The following is a 19,906-nucleotide window of genomic DNA, read 5'->3' as shown; positions in this document are numbered from 1 at the left end:
GACACTTACGGTAACCAAGGGCTAGTTACCACATCAACATTGTACTAGTTTCTCTCACTAGTTTACAGCCTCACCTGTTGCTGCATCTGATCAATGGCTGCTGTTTTGTCCGTGTCGACGTTGTACGACTGAATAAACGTGCTGTTCAGATTCGCCGATAGCTCGTCGTGCACTCTGCTCTCGTACACGTACGCCAGGACACCGACCATCGCCTCGAGCAGGAAAATGAGCAGCAGCAAGTAGGTGTACTGAAACAACCAAAAATTAATCGAGTGCTGTAGGAGGAAGACGGCTGCGGGTTTAGAAACAAAATTCATAATATCATACGAGCATCCAGACAGAAGAGCCTTTATTGAGATGCGGTTCCCCCCTGAAGGGGGCGGGCTGGTTGCAGCTTAGTATGCCGCTCTTCAGCCTACAGAATTTGTTGTAAAAAATGAAGATAATAAATAATAAAAGGAGGCGATAAAATCGGTGACTTAAATGGTAAAATGGCGGAAAATTGTGGAACGTAAAACAAACGGTTGGCGATGCTAATAAAATATACAGGAAGCAGACAGGTAAAATATAGACAGACAATTAAAAAACACGGCGACAGTCTGGTTTCTGTTCACAAGAGATATAAAAATCACACTCAGCGACAGCATGATTTTTGTTCCCAACACTTTGGAAAAGACACACAAACACTGAACACTCAGTTGAACACTGCACTAAAAGGTTGGCACAAATATGACACACCACAGCCGAGGGCAGATGATGGGAAAGAAAAGGGGGAAGGAGAGGGAAATCGAAGTGGGGGGAGGGGGGAAGGAGCTGACAGAGGATGAGGACTCATAGGAGGGGGGAGGGGGCAGGGCAGCCATGAGAGGGACTGGGGAAAGGCAGAGGAGGGGAATGGGGGGGGGGGGAGGGCGGCAGAGAGAGGGTAGGTGGGAAAAAACAGGATGGAAAGGGGGGTAGAGGGACCCCAGGGAAAGGACAGAGGAAAGGAGGGGGGGAGTCAGGATCAGAGTCGATAGGAGGGATAAATGGAGGGAGAGAGGGCATCATCCAGGAGCGGGAGTTGATGGAAGCCACCTTGGGAGAGGAGATGTAGGTTGTAGAAGTGGAGGGTAGGGGGGACGCAACAGTGAAGGTGCGGTAGAGGGAGAGGAGAGGAGAGGAGCAACCAGGTGGTGAGGGGGATCAAGTCGGCGGGAGGTGTAGAGTATGAGGATATGTTCGAGGAAAAGGAGCAGATGGGGGAAAGGAATCAGGTCGTAGAGGATCCGCGTGGAGGATGGGAGGCACAGAAGAGCCGGTACTATGTGATGATAGTTTTAAACTTTTTAAATGGAACTACGGAGTATATTCTTCTTCCAGCCCATAGAATTAAGTACTGGAAAGAATTTATATCTTTCGTTTGATTAGGAAAAGTGCAGGAATTATATGAATGTGTGGTGTCTGTTCTTTCGGACATGTACGTATTCATATAACTGATCCGCCTAGATGGGCAGTGGCTTCACCTTCTTCAGTGCGGGTGCACAAATACGTCCAACCCCCTGCGGGAATCTCAGAGTAGCGAGCATGGAGAATATGGACAGGGGCTGCGGACAGGTGGTGCTCAGTGGGACTGTGACTCGGACGTGAAGTGTGCCGGAGTAGTCTGAGAAGTTGCGATAAAAACTGTGTCCGGGTGGCGCAGTGGTTGACGCGCCTGCTTAGCAAGTTCCCGGTACGGTAGCTCAGCATACCCGCTCAGAGAGCTGTTCTCTATAATAAAGAAAACTGAGTGAAGGGATCAACGATAAACTTCAACCGGTGGTGATTTGACGTCCGACACGACCAAATGCAACGAACAGTAACAAAGAAAATGAAAAAAAGTAACCAGGGAATCCCGGGTTCGAATCTCGTCCGGCAGGCATTTTCAATCGTCGCTGCCGATTCCGTGTAATGTCCCGATGTAGCTGACATGAATAATCCCTTTCCTTTCTCCCATCTTCCACCTTTAATTTACATGTAAAGTGTTTGAACTTAACATTTTACTGTCAGCTACTGTTTTAGAAGATTTGTGAGACATCATTTTCAAGTCTGCGGAGACTATTATCTGATTTATATTTTATTTGGCGCCGTCATTTCCGACGTGCATGAGTGTCCACTACAAAAAAAAAAACAGTGACGTAGTGATTACTACAGCATATTTACGTACGTTTTTGGTCTCCACATTTTCATTACAGTGTTAAGAATTGTGCCATGTATCGCCGAGAGAGGGTGAGACATTCATGGGCCACTTGGGCTCAAAGCAAGTGCACCCACACGATAGTTTGTTGGGCTGAGGGGGGGGGGGGGGAAACCGGCAGGGTATGAAGTATTTTTAATATTTTGGGAAACGAAAGCCGACTTCTAACTAGCCACAATAATAAATTTTCATTTGCAACACTACCAAAAACCTGCTTCATACCAACTTTTAAATCATTTTCTAAAAGAAAAACACTATGTTTTTTTCTTTCCATGAGAGATATGGAGAAGGGCTCCGCACCCCCCCCCCCCCCCCCTCCCTTCAGGGCCCCGAATATGGGCGCTCTTGGCTAGGAGGGCTTCCTTTTGCCTGCTGCCAGAAACTGCTTTTCCTGCATCTGCTTGAGTTTTCTGTGGGGAGGTTCACAGTGGGTGGTGAGTGCTGTAGTCCGTGCCTATTGTGTGTCCGTTTTGTCTGTAGAGGTTTTGAGCTTTGTCTTTAATTATGCCAGGATCAGTGTTCCGTGCACGGTTCACAAGACCATTATAGCACAACGTATTCATAGCACCACATGTAGTTTAATTTTTTAATGCGAAAATTATGTTATAAGTTTAACTGCAACTTATGAATGTTAACTGAAATATATAAACATCTGCATGCAAGCAGTTTTCCTACCGACTGACTGCAGATATTTTGGTATTGATTTAATTTTCATTTCTTAAAAATACGATTCTTTTACATTTTATTAATGAAATAAAACTTTTTTTGATCTCATTATCATAGGAGAAACTTGCTGAACAATAAACAAACAAGTAAGTGGAAAATTTGTTTATTACTAATGACTTATTTAGGAGTTCACCAGTTGAAACTCGTCAACCGCTGGTTTCTGAGACCATTGCGAATTTCCATGAAAATACATTTTTCAGAGCCCAAAAAGTTCCATTGGATATTAACACTTAAGACGCTGTTCCAGCTGATGAAATTGATTTACCGAAGGCCTTGTACTGAAACTATTGGATTTCATTCATGTGTCGGGAACAGAATATTGACTTTACTTATCTCCCTCTCTCCAAACGCAAATTGTAGATACTGTTAGAGCTTCTTGGATATTAAAAAGATTTTTAGCAACACACACTGCTCTGCAGTTTCTCATATTTGGGTATACGAGCATGTGTCCGACGTTATTCCTAGCTTGTAGTGATTGGGTTTCAAACAGGAAATTATTTGCAAGGGATTTTAATTTGGGCATTATGTTTGTAATCGCAGAAAAATATGGCCATTTGGTATAATAAATGGAAGAAATGTATGATAACAAAAAAACCATTGAGTCTTACTTTACTTTTGTATATAATTACCATCGTTACTTAAAGGAAATTATGATATCGATGCTCGAATTCCCGTGTCGTAGTCAGCTGCTGCGACTATTAGACCACTTGTTCATTGTATTTTCATCCCGGCGTCGTTTCCAAGACGTTTTCAGGCCAGAAACTCTTTGACCTTTATTAAAAAGTGTTGTTAAAAAGTGTTACACGATTTCGTCGTTCACTTGAGAGTTCAAAACATCCGCGATGAATAACTGAAATCCGAGTCAAGTTTGTTCGTTCATGACTATTTCACACCATCTTTTTCACATTTTATTAGTTTATTACTGTTTCACTATATACGTTCTTTGGTTGACGGTAACTTCCTACAGTTTTCAACTTCTGAGCAATCAGAAATCGAATAACGCATATTCAGCTTCACTTTCTATCAAACAGTCGTATTAAGCATTCACAGCATGTACGGTGACAACATGTTTCGACTGCTTCTCACACAACGATGAGACAAGATGTCGAGGAAACAGTTCGTCCTTGGACTGTGCACCGTGGAAATGCGCATTAGGCAGATAGGTCGTTACATTCTGAACTACCCTTCTACATGCAACACGCGAGGCCACTGTAATTACGTAGGAGCGAAAATAAGACTCTCTAGAAATTGCGCAATGAGTTTTTGTCCGAAATTTCCATATCAAAACTAAGAGCAGCAAACTGACCAGCGTGAGATCTAGTTTCGTACATAAAAATTTAATTGTTTGAAAGTTACCAAGATAATAAGAAAGAATTAATTAATGATTTGAGAGATAAACTGTGTCAATATTTTGTCAAAATAGACAAAATGCATATCAAACTGATCTGTTATGAAAAATAAATATTTGACTACTTGAAAGGAATCGGGGTAATTAAGAAAAACATAATTACTGATCTGAGAGAAAATTGAAATACTTCACGAATAGCTGTCGTTATATGTGCAGACGAAGTGTCAAACAATTGATCTCTTCAAGGCCTAGCTATTTGAGAATGAAATGTTGCGTTGGTGTAGAAATTGTGGAATTCTTCCTTCGATGTTGAAAAAATAATATGCACTCTAAGAGAAAAAAACGACACACCACAAAGGAATCATCCGAATGGGACGGATATCGGTAGATGTGATGTACTGGTCAGACAAACAGATTAATTCAGTTGCAGAAAAATTGGATGATTTATTCAAGCGAAAGAGCTTCGACAATTGAGCAAGCCAGTAATGGGTTGGTCCGCCTCTAGCCCTCACGCAAACAGTTATTTGGCTTGTTTCTGATCGACAGAGCTATAGGATGTCCTCGTGAGGGATATCGTGCCAAATTCTGCCCGCCTGGTGCGTCAGATCGTCAAAATCCGGAGGTGGTTGGAGGACCCTCCCCATATCGCCCCAAACGTTCTCAATTAGGGATGGATACTCCGATCTTGCTGGACAAGGTAGGGTTTGGTAAGCAGGAAGACAAGCAGTAGAAATTCTCGTCATGACCGGGCGGGCATTACCTTGCTGAAATGGAAGCCCAGGATGGCTTGCTATGAAGGACAGAAAAACGGGCCTAGAGTATTATCGACGTACCGCTGTGACGTAGGGATGGCGCGGATGACAACCAAAGTGCTATAAAATGAAATGTCACCCCAGACAGCACTCCTGGTTGTCGGGCTGTATGGTGGACAACAGCCATGTTTCTATCCCACCACTATCTGGAGCCTCCCCAGACACTTTTTTGCCGTCATCAGGGCTCAGTTCGAAGCGGGACTCATCACTGAAGACAATTCTATTCCAGTCAATGAAACTCCAGGCCGAAGACGTGCCTGGAGATGCCCAAGATAGCGGTGGGACACCAACGTGAGTGTCGGACCCTATATGGCCTGACAACCAGGACTGATTGTTGGTGGTGTCATTTCTTGTTGTAGCAGGAACCTTACGGTTGTTATCGGTAACACCCTTACGACGTAGTGGTACGTCAATCATATCGTAGGCCCCATTTTATTGCCCTTTATAGCAAGCCATCCTGGGCTTTGTAATACGACAGTCTGTTGTATAGGGAAGAGACACTTTATTCAGTCACAAACACGTGACTGCAGACGCACAGCTGGTGGCTAAGATTGGTTCATATTCGTGTTGACAGCTGAATTCAACTTGAAAGGAGTAATCGGAGAGCCAGTTTCACACTATGCACCACAGATGGGGTTGTCTCTGGACTTCCACCGGACGATAAGGTGACCACATGACTGGGAAAACCCGTACGTTGGGCAGCACAATGGCTGCTCATTTCTCAAGCCGCTTTTCGCCTCCAGTGCAAGATTAAACCCCAAAATTAATAAATACCGAACCATATATATCACTGTAGAGCCAGTAGGCTCATTTGAAGCGGAAAAGATGAACGTTTATGAGTGTGAAGACCTGTCTTCGATATCCGCATTAGTTTAAATTATTGTCTGTTAAATGTTGTAAATAATTTATGAACTGTAAAAGTGGATATCTCGGCATCGCAGAATGCGACTGAAATAAACGAGGTGTCTATGGATACATCTCGTAGAACTGCATCGGAATGTGATAGTAAATTTACTGAAGTTGTTCGTGTATTTAACTGAGAGGCCGAACAGTAGATTTTGCGCAATTAAAAAGTGCTTTTCATGCTAAACAAATAGAGGAACATTAAAAGTTGCGACAGTACTGTAAACCTTAGATACCGTATATTGTTATTATTTATACTTATAAATCTGAAAATGGAGAAAAACCATAGCAATTATTATTTATTAATCAACCATGGCAGATAAAAGAATACTGATAACAGCAAAATATTTATCGGAAAATTTCTCCGTGATTTGATGTATCATATGTATATGAAAGATTAAAATTAAGAATATTTAAAATTAAGAATATCAGCAATTTTCACGTTCAGTAGTTTAATTGACTTCAGTGGTGCTTCACCGAGGTTTCCTGGGTGAAAAGCGACATTTTAAATGGAATTCGGTGTTTGGACGCCATTGGAGGCGGTCAGGCTGTGCTAATCTCTGTTTCGATAGAGTTTTATCTTACGAGCGGTGAAATAGCCGCTAGTTCGCGTGTCTGAGTTATTCAGAGTTCCTACTTTCGGAAATAGAATTTTTTCGGAATCCGGTGGAGTTGCTATTTTTCGGGATGCGTGTGATACAAGCTGCATTAAGAACGTTTCAGTGTGTAGTCGTAGTGTAATTTATAGTTTGAGATATTATGGAACTTTAACTGTTTTCTAAATATAACTTAATTAATTGTGGTTTATTCAGACGCCTCCATCATCGTAAAAAACTCGGTCAGGTACTGAAATTTATTGTGAACTGTGACTGTACATTTTTCTACGTTCTTATTGGAAATAAATCCGAATTTGTGAAACCTTAAAAAAAAGACAAAAAAAGAAAAGGTGATGTTTGCATAACAAATCCTGCCTGCATTTATATGAGATACATCTGTGGAACATTGAGTACATTGCGTCGAATATGAGTTGACGCCCCATAGACGAAACATAGTCAGACTTGTATATCCAATCACATTTATGGGCGCTCATTGAAGTGTCTGTGCTGTGTAATGTGTGCAGGTAAATCTTTTCCTGCAGTAGCATGTAGGGACTCCGAGCTGACATAGAAATTGTGAACAGTTTAGAGCTTTGATTTTCGGCGAGTTGATGAGAGAGATTGCATTTTATTTCGTCATCTACACCACATGTGGATTCCCACTCAACCCGTACGGTCACAGATTACATTTCAGCAAGATAATGCCCGCCCATGTACGGCGAGAGTTCCTACTACTTGTCTTCGTTCTTACCAGATTCTATCTTGACCAGCAGGGCCATTGGATCGTTCTCCAGTGGAGAACGTTTGGAGCATTATGGGCAGGGCCCTGCAACCAGCTCGTGATTTTGACCATCTAACATGCAAATTGAACAGAATTTGGCACAATATCCCTCAGGAGGACACCCAAGAAGTCCGCCAATCAGTGCCAAGCCGACTAACTGCTTGCATAACGGCCAGAGGTGGATGAGCGCATTATTTATTGACTTGCTCCATTTGTGAAGCCGCGAGCTGGGCTCCAGTTCACCACCGGCAATGGAGGGTGAAGCTTTGACAATGCCAGCCTCTCGTGCTGGCGAAACGTCAGTAAAATCATCAGACGAACGTCGGCCGAAGAACCCGAGACAGAAGCAAATAGGCAGTTTGTCAACAATTGGCGACGAAGGCCTTAACAATTTCAATTTGTGAAGCTCTTTTTTTGAATAAATAAACCAGTTCCTCTGGAATTGTAGTAATTTGTTCGTCTGTATGATTACATCATATTTACCGATTCCTGTTCCATTCGGATAATTCCTTCGTGCTGCGTCTTTCTTTTTTGGTCATAAAGTGTATTTCGAAGCTAGGTGCAAGACACAGTCCCAAGTCCCGAGGTGCAAGACACATTCCGAAGTCCCGCATTACATTTTGTTACAGCTACAACGCGATTCTTTTCTTGTTTTGTTCTTGCTGCATATGTTACATCTCCTTACTGGTCCATGTTATTTTACTGACGACTGAACGGGACTTCGAAAGTGTCTTCCTGAAAGTCGCACTGCATTTTCCTCATCCGATCCACGACCATCTGATGCTTTCCTTTCTTGGTGGTATTTTTCAGACTCTCCAAATGAGGCTGAGATGAAATTCGGTGACCGAAGTATTCTTTCCGGTATGCACCTTGCAAATAATGTGCTAATTTAGCGCGCACATTTTTAAGGACTGAAAATGAGTTTTTTATACTATTTTGGTAATTTCCGAACACAATTCATTGAGCTAATTAGCATATCTTGTCCACTGCGCGCACATTTTTAAGGAGTGAAAAAAGAGTTTTTCGTACCATTTCGGTAATTTGCGAACACAATCTATTGAGCTAAGCAGCATATCTTATTTGTCCATTGCATCCAAAGACTTTGCAATCCAACATATACAGGGTGTTTACAAATGAATATCGAGGTTTTAACGCTTTATAATACGTATTACATTAAACTTACAGTTATAAATGAGATGTCAAATGAAAGTTCAACTCAACAGTTCTACCGAGAACCTTATAAATGTTTACTGGCATAGCGAAGTACGCGATTGGTTCAACTTAAACGCTGGACAGGCAACAAGGGGCCCAATGACAGGGCTTCCTTAGAATGGCCCCCACGTTCACCCGATCTAACGCCATGGGATTTTTTTCCTTTGGGGCTTCATCAAGGATCGTGTGTACGTGTCTCCGCTACCAGCAGACCTCCCTGAATTAAGAAACCGGAATGAAGCAGCTGTTGCTACAAGACACACTTAACATTTGGGAAGAACTAGGCTATAGACTTGCTGTGTGCCGTGTGACAAATGGTGCTCACATTGAACATTTATAAGGTTCTTGGCAAAACTGAGTTGCTCTTTCATTTGACATATCATTTATAACAGTAAGTTTAATATAATAAATATTATAAAGCGTTAAAATCCCGATGTTCATTTATAAACACCATGTATTTTGGTTAAAATTTTTCGGTATTAATTTGGCGGTTCACCTGATTTTATTCCAGGTATGTGGCACGTCGTTAATTGAGGTAAGTCTCTTTGTCATGCCACTTCAAAGCCACCACAGTGACTGTCGACGTAAATTCTATCGCACCTCGTTGCAGTTTGGCTTCAAATTTCGGCGTACCTTTCCTGTTCATGGGAACTCTACCTTGTGCAGTTTTTCTTCTTTCACGCAAGTAGTGGAAGAGATATCGACCTGCATAGCTACGGTCTACGGATGCCGTCTGTTTTATAGCGTGCATTTACTAAGAAAACTGCAAAACATATACGGGGTGTTCAAGAAGTCTCTCCGCAGTGCCGTATGATTGTTAGCTGTGTGTGCCGTATTATTGTTCGCCTGCCTGGGTAGCTTCCCTTCAAGTGGACTCTCGCTACTGTTTCGTTTATCTCAGCCAGCGCCAGTACTATCGTTGGTGTGTGACGTTACCTCTTGACATGAACGTGTAACTTTAGTTCCTTTGTTCGTTTGTTTCGTTTGTGTCACTGTTAGAATGCCAACCATTGATGAACGTGTCTTTTTAGTCGAACAGGTGTTCGAAGCTGGTAATAAATACACAGTTTCAGTTCGTCAAACATTTAATTCAGTTTTCCCGGAGACAACACTCCCACATTGGGATACTCTGCGAAATTTGATTAACAAATTTCGAAGTACGGGTTCAGTGACAGATGCACCGAGAAATGGTCGTCCTAGCGTTTTGTCTGAGGATAAATTACCCGATATTACCGATAAAATGTCCATGAGTCCGAACAAGTCAGTAGGAAAACTCGCTCAGGAAATCGATATTAGTGTCAGAAGTGCCCACACAGCTGTAAGGAAAAAATTAGAACTTTTCCCAAAGTGACAGTCGTCCAAGAACTGAAAAATACTGAACATGGCAAGAGAATGCATTATTGTCAATGGTTCAAAAATTTCGTTCAACAAAATGGAAGGCATGTTCTTAATGAAATTTTTTCACTGAGAAGGAGTGGTTTCATTTATCCGGATACAGGAACTCGCAAAATTCTCGTATGTGGAGTACTGCAAATCCATTGTGTACTCATGAGGGACCACTTCGTTCTGTGAAAATAGGGGTCTGAATTGCAGTTTCTAGACGTCGGATTGTGGGACCCATATTTTTCAATGAACGAAACTATAAATGCACAACGATACTGAAGTGATATTCTGTACCGATTTATAGGCGAACTTGTATTAAGTGAAATTCTGAACGGTTATTTTCAACAAGATGGTGCAACCGCGCATACAGCTCGCGTTTCAATGTCTCTGCTTGCTGATGTTTTTGGTGATCGCGTAATTTCACAGGGACTTTGGCCTCCACGATCGCCTGACCTAACACCACCTGACTTTTTCAACTGTCTATAAAAACCGACCAAAATCCATCGATGAATTGATAACTGCAATATCCACTTTCACTGCTTCTGTTACGGAAGGAAGGTTACAGCTTGTGTTTGGAAACATGCTTAGACGAATTGAATTGTGCATTCAACAACAGGAGGGACCCTTTCAACAGTTAATGCGAACATCTGTAAGTAAAAATGAATATTCAATAAATTAATAACTCGTATTTCACTGAGTTACATTTCGGTATATTCATTGCGGCTTACGGCACGCGTGACTAACAACCATATGGCACTGCGGAGAGACTTTTTAACACCCCGTACATCCGACGTCAGCAATGCTGGCATGTTCAGCTCCTTTCGCGTATATAGCTCGTTAGCACTTGATGCACGACGAATGCACACGGATACGTACGTCGTTGGGCTAACGGAGGTTGAAGCAATCCTGTTTCTTAAGCGGTAACTCGTATTCATTGCTTTGTTCTACGGTTCCGTTCACGATATGCAAATGGTCCAATGTATTATACTCACTTCTAAAGCCTATTTGTACCTTTGCCTTAATGAAATCCGATTTTTCTTCCTGTGCATTTGATGATAATTTTGGTGAGTATTTCCGGATGTTCATTTCTTCTCGTCCTCAGAGTTCTCGTGGCGTCACGCAAAGTACTTCTCTCGGCTACAGACAAACCCCGCACTCTTGAGCCGTCGTCACACGGTCCGTGCTGTCGAACGTGAACTCTGAGCGTGCCGAGTTCAACGCGCAGCTGGACGCTCAGGAACGATGCGACTTGTGCACACGGTACGTGGGCCCCAACGTGGTATACGCGATCACAGCGCACTCCAGCGGCAGCTGCGGGATGTTTCTAGTTCGTAAATCACACTGTTTACTCAACGGGCGGGCGTAAAATTCCCACGTTAGCCCTATTAAAACGCACATTTCCTCCATCGTCCACGAAGAGGAAAGTACCATGTCCAATCAATAAGGACACAGGCTTATAAAAGTTCCATTACAAACAGTGCGATACAAATTTGCAATACTTCTCCACATAAGATAAACATTATTTCATCATTCCCACATTTTAGTAAAACCCCAAACTTGATCACTGTTCCTACCCAGTAGCAGAATCTTTCCAACATGTGAATTGCGAAGCGTAAAAGAAAAAGGAGCAAAATATCTTTATACAAGTAGCAAGCTGTCCTGTAGATTAAGCCAATAGAACAAAGTCACCCCTCAAAAAAGGTGAACTTACATTTACATAACAAAAAATATTACGCTACCCATTTCACTAAGCCAAGAACACACAACTGAAACTCAATCATAGAATGTTACCACTTGCTGAAAACCTTAATCGTAGATGTGTTACTAACTGAAATTTAATTATAACAAATTGTACCAAGAACAATGCGTTTTGGGTGGATCTTCAGTGTGTCGCTGCCTTCAAATAGCCTACTCTCATAATACGCAAGTTAAAATAATTCTTTTGCCACAAATATGATGTTTCTCATTATTTTATTGGAACGAATCACACAGTTAACAACTGTTTTTCTAGTGATTCTCAATTTTCTAGTACCCAGAAACGGCATACATACGTATAGGCTTGAAATTAATGCCAATATGGCGCCTCACAGCTCTGTACTGAAGGGAGACGGCGTGCGTGTGACGTAGGTGGCGTTGTGCCATCTCATTGGTCAACGCTCAGACGCACGCTCAGTATATCTGACAGGCCAGATACTGCTCTGCACGTTCGGAAAGACTCCCGAACGTGCTGTTCCACGCTGTGACGTCAGAAACTCGGCACGCTCAACGTTCGGATGCACGGTCCATGGGCCGACGGCTTTAGCGAAGAGCGGCGTGAAAGACAGATTACGTTACGTATTGTTCCGGAGACCTACTAGGAAACGTCTGTTGCGGACCCAGATTAAGCTTCTGGACAGGTACACAATTAAATCACTCATAGTAACGGTCGGCAGTCTCGCTTTGTACGAGATGCGGTTAAATTCCCATTACTTCTTATAGAACTAATATATAATCTGCAGCAAGCTAATCATTTGCAGAAAGACTACCAGATCCGACTCTGGAAACATACACCGCAAATAGTCATTACCCAGCCTGTCGCAGCTCACGCTGAGAACCTTGTCAAAAACAGAACAAGCAAATACCTCAAAGTCAAAAGGGCTGAAGCACAAAAAAGGAAACCTGAAGAGGACAACTGAAAAGATGGTCGTAACGTCGGCGTCATAGTTACTCTAGCGTAGGACACTGACCTCGCTTGTTGTCCACCAGGATCTTACTCAAATCAAACTTTTCGGTTTCCATACAAAGAAACGTAATTTGCAGTCTTCCATTTGAGCTCACCAAGTCAGCCACGTTCATTAAACGTCACCTCCAGCTAGTTACAGCACCACGCTCTGCTATGAATTTTCAGCCAACTAAACAGGTGCTCTCTCGCTGAATCACAGTACCAGAAAATGACAAAACCAGATACCAAGCCTCCACGTCGTGGGTAGTTAGCGAACTAAGGGGTCCACAGGAACAGTTCACCAAGATGAACGGACGGAGCGATGGAACGAATTCTAAGGAACGGTCTTTCATAGTTCACTTCGGTGTGGCTTTCTACTTGTAGTTATCGGGAACGGGAAACGGTTGATCTCGTTCCCACATCGGCACGTCGGTCGATCGTTTCAGCCTCGGTCCCGTTCTTTTTGATCGTTTTGTTCGCTGCGCCCGTCCATTCTAGATCCGTTTCAAACCTTTCTTGAAGTCTGGACTTCTGGTTCTTTTCGTATTCTATTCAGCGTGCATGAGTGGCAATTAAAGTGTATTTTATAATTACGTAAATTACATACGTTGTGAGTAATACATACATCTTTCCAGGTAACAAAAGGGCATATCGGCTTACTTTATTATTTCGATAAACAGCAGAAGATATACTTATAAAAAGGCAATCTTTTGTTTTGTTATTACACATGCAAAGGAAGTCGGCACGGCACACACGAGTAGGAATTTTTCTACTTTTTTTTTTAAATCCAGCGTAAAAAACAGCATGTTGCCGGCCGGGGTGGCCGAGCGGTTCTAGGCGCTACAGTCTGGAACCGCGAGACCGCTACGGTCGCAGGTTCGAATCCTGCCTCAGGCATGGATGTGTGTGATGTACTTAGGTTAGTTAGGTTTAAGTAGTTCTAATTTCTAGGGACTGATGGCCTCTGAAGTTAAGTCCCATAGTGCTCAGAGCCAAAACAGCATGTTCATTGTTACGGGAGGCAGACCGAATGAAGCTCGTGCTTCATAATCGAGCGTCTGGTCTCATATTTTGTAAAGAGAATATGATAGCTTCTTCAATATTATTTCTGTGGTACAGGGTGTGTTCTTCATCATCATTTCATCATCATTGACTCGCAAGTCGCTGAAGTGGCGTCAACTAAAAAGGACCTGCAATACGGCGGCCAAACTTCCCCGCATGGGGCCTTCCGGCCAACAATGCCATACGATCATTTAATTTTCCTTACCACACGCGGTGCGTGCGCTGTCCTCGAAGATTGGGCTGGTGGCGCCCACCAGTAGAACACTGGCGGTAACGGTATATCGCACTCAAAGACTTTTTTCATACACTCGGGCTGGCCGCATCGAAGAACGTTCTGTTTTCAGGGGGGATAGTACAGGGTTGCACGTCCCGCTAAGAGGAAAGCCATGGTCTGTATTAATCAAACTGTCTGCCAAACTACGCTACTGGCCATTAAAATTGCTACACCAAGAAGAAATACAGATGATAAACGGGTATTCATATTTTATATATACATATATGTTTGTGATTACATTTTCACGCAATTTGGGTGCATAGATCCTGAGAAATCAGTACCCAGAACAACCACCTCTGGCCGTAATAACGGCCTTGATACGCCTGGGCATTGAGTCAAACAGAGCTTGGATGGCGTGTACAGGTACAGCTGCCCATGCAGCTTCAACACGATACCACAGTTCATCAAGAGTAGTGACTGGCGTATTGCCACGAGCCAGTTGCTCGGTTACCATTGATCAGACGTTTTCAATTAGTGAGAGATCTGGAGAATGTGCTGCCCAGGGCAGCAGTCCAACATTTTATGTATCCAGAAGGCCCGTATAGGACCTACCTGCGACATGCGGTCGTGCAATCTCCTGCTGAAATGTAGGGTTTTGCAGGGGTCGAACGAAAGGTAGAGCCACGGCTAGTGACACATCTGAAAATGTAACGTTCACTGTTCAAAGTGCCGTCAATGCGAACAACAGGTGACCGAGATGTGTAACCAATGGCACCCCATACCATCAAGTCGGGTGATACGCCAATATGGCGATGACGAATACACGTTTCCAATGTGCGTTCACCGCGATGTCGGCAAACAAGGATGCGATCATCATGATGCTGTAAACAGAACATGGATTCATCCGAAAAAATGACATGTTGCCATTCGTGCACCCAGGTTCATCATTGAGCACACCATCGCAGGCGCTCCTGTCTGTGATGCAGCGTGAAGGGTAACCGCAGCCACGGTCTCCGAGCTGATAGTCCACGCTGCTGCAAACGTCGTCGAACTGTTCGTGCAGATGGCTGTAGTCTTGCAAACGTCCCCATCTGTTGACTCAGGGATCGAGACGTGGCTGCACGAACCGTTACAAACATGCGGATAAGATGCCTGTCATCTCGACTGTTAGTGATACGAGGCCGTTGGGATCCAGCACGGCGTTCCGTATTACGCTCCTGAACCCACCGATTCCATATTCTGCTAACAGTCATTGGATCTCGACCAACGCGAGCAGCAATGTCGCGATAGGATAAACCGCAATCGCGATAGGCTACAATCCGACCTTCATCAAAGTCGGAAACGTGATGGTACGCATTTCTCCTCCTTACACGAGGCATCACAACAGCGTTTCACCAGGCAACGCCGGTCAACTGCTGTTTGTGTATGAGAAATTGGTTGGAAAGTTTCCTCGTGTCAGCACGTTGTAGGTGTCGCCAGCGGCGCCAACCTTGTGTGAATGCTCTGGAAAGGTAATCTTTTGCATAGCACAGCATCTTCTTCCTCTCGGTTAAGTTTCTCGTCTGTAGCACGTCGTCTTCGTGGTGTAGCAATTTTAATGGCCAGTAGTGTAATTTCAATTGCCTCTTTGTGAACGTTGTTCCAAAATCCAGAAGTGTTAGCAACTATAACAGAGTCTTTAAATTTTATCCTGCGCCCCTCGTTTAAGGAATGCTCTGTTAGCGCCAATTTTTCCAGCTGTTGTAGTCTCGTATCGTGGTGATTTTCCACGCTACTGTCCTGAACTGTGCGAATCGAACGGCTGATGTTAAGTCTTCTCACAATTACGCGGAAGTTTATATATGCCTAGCTTCTTCTCACAATGACATGGAAGTTTATATATGCCAGGCTTCCTAAACCCCATATCATCTTTTACAGAGTCGAATAGTGCCCTAGTCTTGGAAGGTGGACTGAACACACTCTTAATGTTAAAACTCTTTAAAATTCTCCCATTCTTAAACGATGTGTTCCCAGGATAAGGAATAAAGGTCAGACCTATGCTCCTCTTCATACACCTCCGGGATAAATGCACCTCCGAAAAAAATTGATGGTAGCAGATCATTGCTTAAACAAGAGACACAGCATGAAATTTGATGAGACAGTGATTGTTGCCAATACTCCCGGTTTTTAGAACGGTGTTTATAAAGAGGCAATTGGTATTAGGTTGGCAGATAATAATAGAGTGGCTTTTCTCTTAGCGGGACGTGCAACCCTGCATTGTCCAGCATTGAAACAGAGCGTTCTTAGGTGCTTCTAACCGCAGTGTTAGTAAACAGTCTCTGAGTGTGATACATCGTTGCCACCAGTGAACTACGAAGGGAGGCGCCACCAGTTCAGCCTTCGAGGACAGCAACTGTGAGGGGCGGCGCCTACATACGAAGACGACTTGCAGTCATGGCTCCAGTTTTCAGCGGTACACAGCGGCAGCTGCATCCTCCTGAAGATGGCAGACAGTTGGATCACCGAAATATTCTATTACGTTGACATCAGTAGCCAGCACCAAATCCGAAGAGGCTTTCAACCCAATCAACAACTTCCCCAAGTGGGTTGTTGATGCTGCACCTTCCCGGGCAGCAGCAGCGACTGGGATGGATCGCACGCAACTATTGACATTCGCTGCATTACAAACTATGTCCATATTGAGCACCTGTAATATGGGTTAAAAACTTGGAGAGATGTTTTATCCGCTGATACTTGTGATTTTCTGCATGTCTTGTAGTTTTTCTTCTGTGGTCTTCTGAAACCGCAGAGGTACTTATGAACAACCGTGTTTATGCACACTCTTAAAACATCAACTGCCTCGTCGCTTGCGTCCTACACTTGTGAATGTATGGAGTAGATTCCTCCATGTCAGCAGCTACAAACAGCTCGATGAAATTGTTTTAATGCCCATCCCTTTCATCTAAACAAACTTGGGAGTAAAATGCAAGCAGTGTGATTGGTCACTCCCAGCTTCCAAGAACAGCGGTCCCCTACAAAATGCTGACTACTGACTGGACTTTTCAAAATTTTCTTCCCTCCAAGTGCTGGAAATCACCTGCCGTCCTGGTAAAGTCACCAGCCCTTAAGCTAGCACAGTAGGCCGTCACGTCAATCCATTTAGAAGCAGTATGGAAATATATCCATATTGGACCAAATTCGTCCCTCTTCCTACAACTCTGATGGAGGACAAGCCCACGGGGAGGCCAGGAATAATACGTTAATCAATCAGAACATTATGACGCCCTACCTAATAGCCAGTAGGTTCACCTTCGGCCCGGATAACAGCGGTGACGCGTCGTGGCATGGGAGCAATGAGGCCGTAGGTCACTGAACACGCAAGTCACCTAACTCCTGTAAATTCAGGCCTGGGGGTGATGAGCTCTGGCGCCATGTTCAATCACATCCCAGATGTGTTTGATCAAATTCAGATCTGTCGAGTTGGGGGCCGAAGACATCAACTGCAACTCGCCACTATGTTCATTGAGCCACTCCATCACACTCCTGGCCTTGTAACATAACGCATTATCTTGTTGAAAAATGCCACTGATTGTCATGAAGGGACGTATATGGTCTGGAATCAGTGTACGATACTCCTTGGCAGTCATGGTGCTTTGAGCGAGCTCCACTAGACCCATGTACGCCCACGTGAATGTTGCCCAGAGCACAATGGAGCCATTACCAGTTGCCACGGTATAGGTTTCAAGGAGATCTTCCCTAGAAGATGTGGGATTCATCAGACCATGCAACACCCTGCCACGTCGCCAGCGTCCAGTGCCAAAGGTCACGTGCCCATTTCAGTCGTAGCAGCCGGTGTCGTGGTGTTAACATTGGCATGGGTCGTCGTCTGCAGACGCCGTAGCTAGGAGTGTTCGGTGCACTGTATGTTCAGACACACTTGTACTCTGCCCAACATTAAAGTCTGACGTTAGTTCCGCCACAGTTTGCCGCCTGTCCTGTTTGACCAGTCTGTTCACCTTGGGCCGTCCGACATCTGTAAAGAAAGAGAGGTGACCGAATAACACCATCACGTCTGAATGAGATATGGGAAAAGTCGTTCATCCTTCTACATCTACATCTACATCCGTACTCCGCAAGCCACCTGACGGTGTGTGGCGGAGGGTACCCTGAGTACCTCTATCGGTTCTCCCTTCTATTCCAGTCTCGTATTGTACGTGGAAAGAAGGATTGTCGGTATGCTTCTGTGTGGGCTCTAATCTCTCTGATTTTATCCTCATGGTCTCTTCGCGAGATATACGTAGGAGGGAGCAATATACTGCTTGACTCTTCGGTGAAGGTATGTTCTCGAAACTTTAACAAAAGCCCGTACCGAGCTACTGAGCGTCTCTCCTGCAGAGTCTTCCACTGGAGTTTATCTATCATCTCCGTAACGCTTTCGCAATTACTAAATGATCCTGTAACGAAGCGCGCTGCTCTCCGTTGGATCTTCTCTATCTCTTCTATCAACCCTACCTGGTGCGGATCCCACACTGCTGAGCAGTATTCAAGCATTGGGCGAACAAGCGTACTGTAACCTACTTCCTTTGTTGTCGGATTGCATTTCCTTAGGATTCTTCCAATGAATCTCAGTCTGGCATCTGCTTTACCGACGATCAACTTTATATGATCATTCCATTTTAAATCACTCCTAATGCGTACTCCCAGATAATTTATGGAATTAACTGCTTCCAGTTGCTGACCTGCTATTTTGTAGCTAAATGATAAGGGACCTATCTTTCTATGTATTCGCATCACATTACACTTCGCTACATTGAGATTCAATTGCCATTCCGTGCACCATGCGTCAATTCGCTGCAGATCCTCCTGCATTTCAGTACAATTTTCCATTGTTGCAACCTCTCGATACACCACGGCATCATCTGCAAAAAGCCTCAGTGAACTTCCGATGTCATCCACAAGGTCATTTATGTATATTGTGAATAGCAACGGTCCTATGACACTTCCCCTTGGGAACTAGTTCACTGGCGATCGTTCTTTTTTGGGAACCGTTCACTTTTACTTGTTCACCGTTCATTGTGCTTGGTATATGGTTCTTATGAAAAATTAAAAATTAGTAGCGTAGGTGACTGAAGATGGAATACGCAAAGAGGGGTACTTGCCTCCCCCCTGGAGTACAGAGTTTTTATTCAAAACACTTGTAATTTTCGTGATTCTGCAAAACATCTCGTTTAGCCAACTGCAGCGTTATGTGGCTGATCGCAATGAAATAATATAAGGCGTCGCACGAAAATTCAGCCACGAGTAAAGACTGCTCGCCAATTACGCACGATTTGTTAACCGCTACGAGCAATATAGATAAACATGTAATAATTAGGCAGTGAAGAAATAACAAATAAGCTAATGTAAACAACTTCGAAACAATAGATGACGACTGGTCAGCGATAATGAGCAGTCTAGTACTCGGGGCTGATTTTTCGTGCGCCACCCTGTACCACTGAAATAATATTGTAGGAGTTACCATATTCTCTTTACAAAACGTGACACCATACACTCGATTACGGAGCACGGGCTTCATTTGGATGTAAGTCGGTCTGCCTTCCATAACAATCAATAAGCTATTTTACCTTGGATAAAAAAGAGACAGAAAATGGCCACTCGCGTGCCGACGTCCTTTGCATGTGTAATAACAAAAAAAAAATCTTGCCTTTTTACAAGTATTTCTTCTGCTGCTTATCGATATAGTGAAGTATATATTACATCCCATGTAATTTTTATGTAATTGACGTAATTACCGGTCGAGGACGCTGAATAGAATACGAAAAGAAGAAGTTCAGAGTTGAAAAAAGGCTTGAAAGAGATCTAGAATGGGCGTGAGCAGCTAACAAAACAAACAAGTCGATGCTGAGCTAGGTAGGAGCAGTCGGCAGTGGAACTGCGACGAGAGGCCACGCGAAGAAGGACGAGTCCGGCC

General features: G+C 43.7%; 1 protein-coding gene across 1 annotated transcript in view; it reads right to left on the bottom strand.

Moving 5' to 3' along the window:
* Nucleotides 1–19,906, bottom strand: part of LOC126355847 (CD151 antigen-like) — a 110,440-nt gene that overhangs the window by 11,700 nt on the left and 78,834 nt on the right. Inside the window, exon 4 of the mRNA XM_050006312.1 lies at nucleotides 75–248. Coding sequence (XP_049862269.1) covers nucleotides 75–248 — 174 coding nt within the window. The remainder of the gene's footprint in view (nucleotides 1–74; nucleotides 249–19,906) is intronic.

Source organism: Schistocerca gregaria, chromosome 3 (assembly GCF_023897955.1).
Source record: "Schistocerca gregaria isolate iqSchGreg1 chromosome 3, iqSchGreg1.2, whole genome shotgun sequence".
NCBI lineage: Eukaryota > Metazoa > Arthropoda > Insecta > Orthoptera > Acrididae > Schistocerca > Schistocerca gregaria.
The sequence above is the reverse complement of the archived record's forward strand: the minus strand, read 5'-3'. Positions and strand labels throughout refer to the sequence as shown.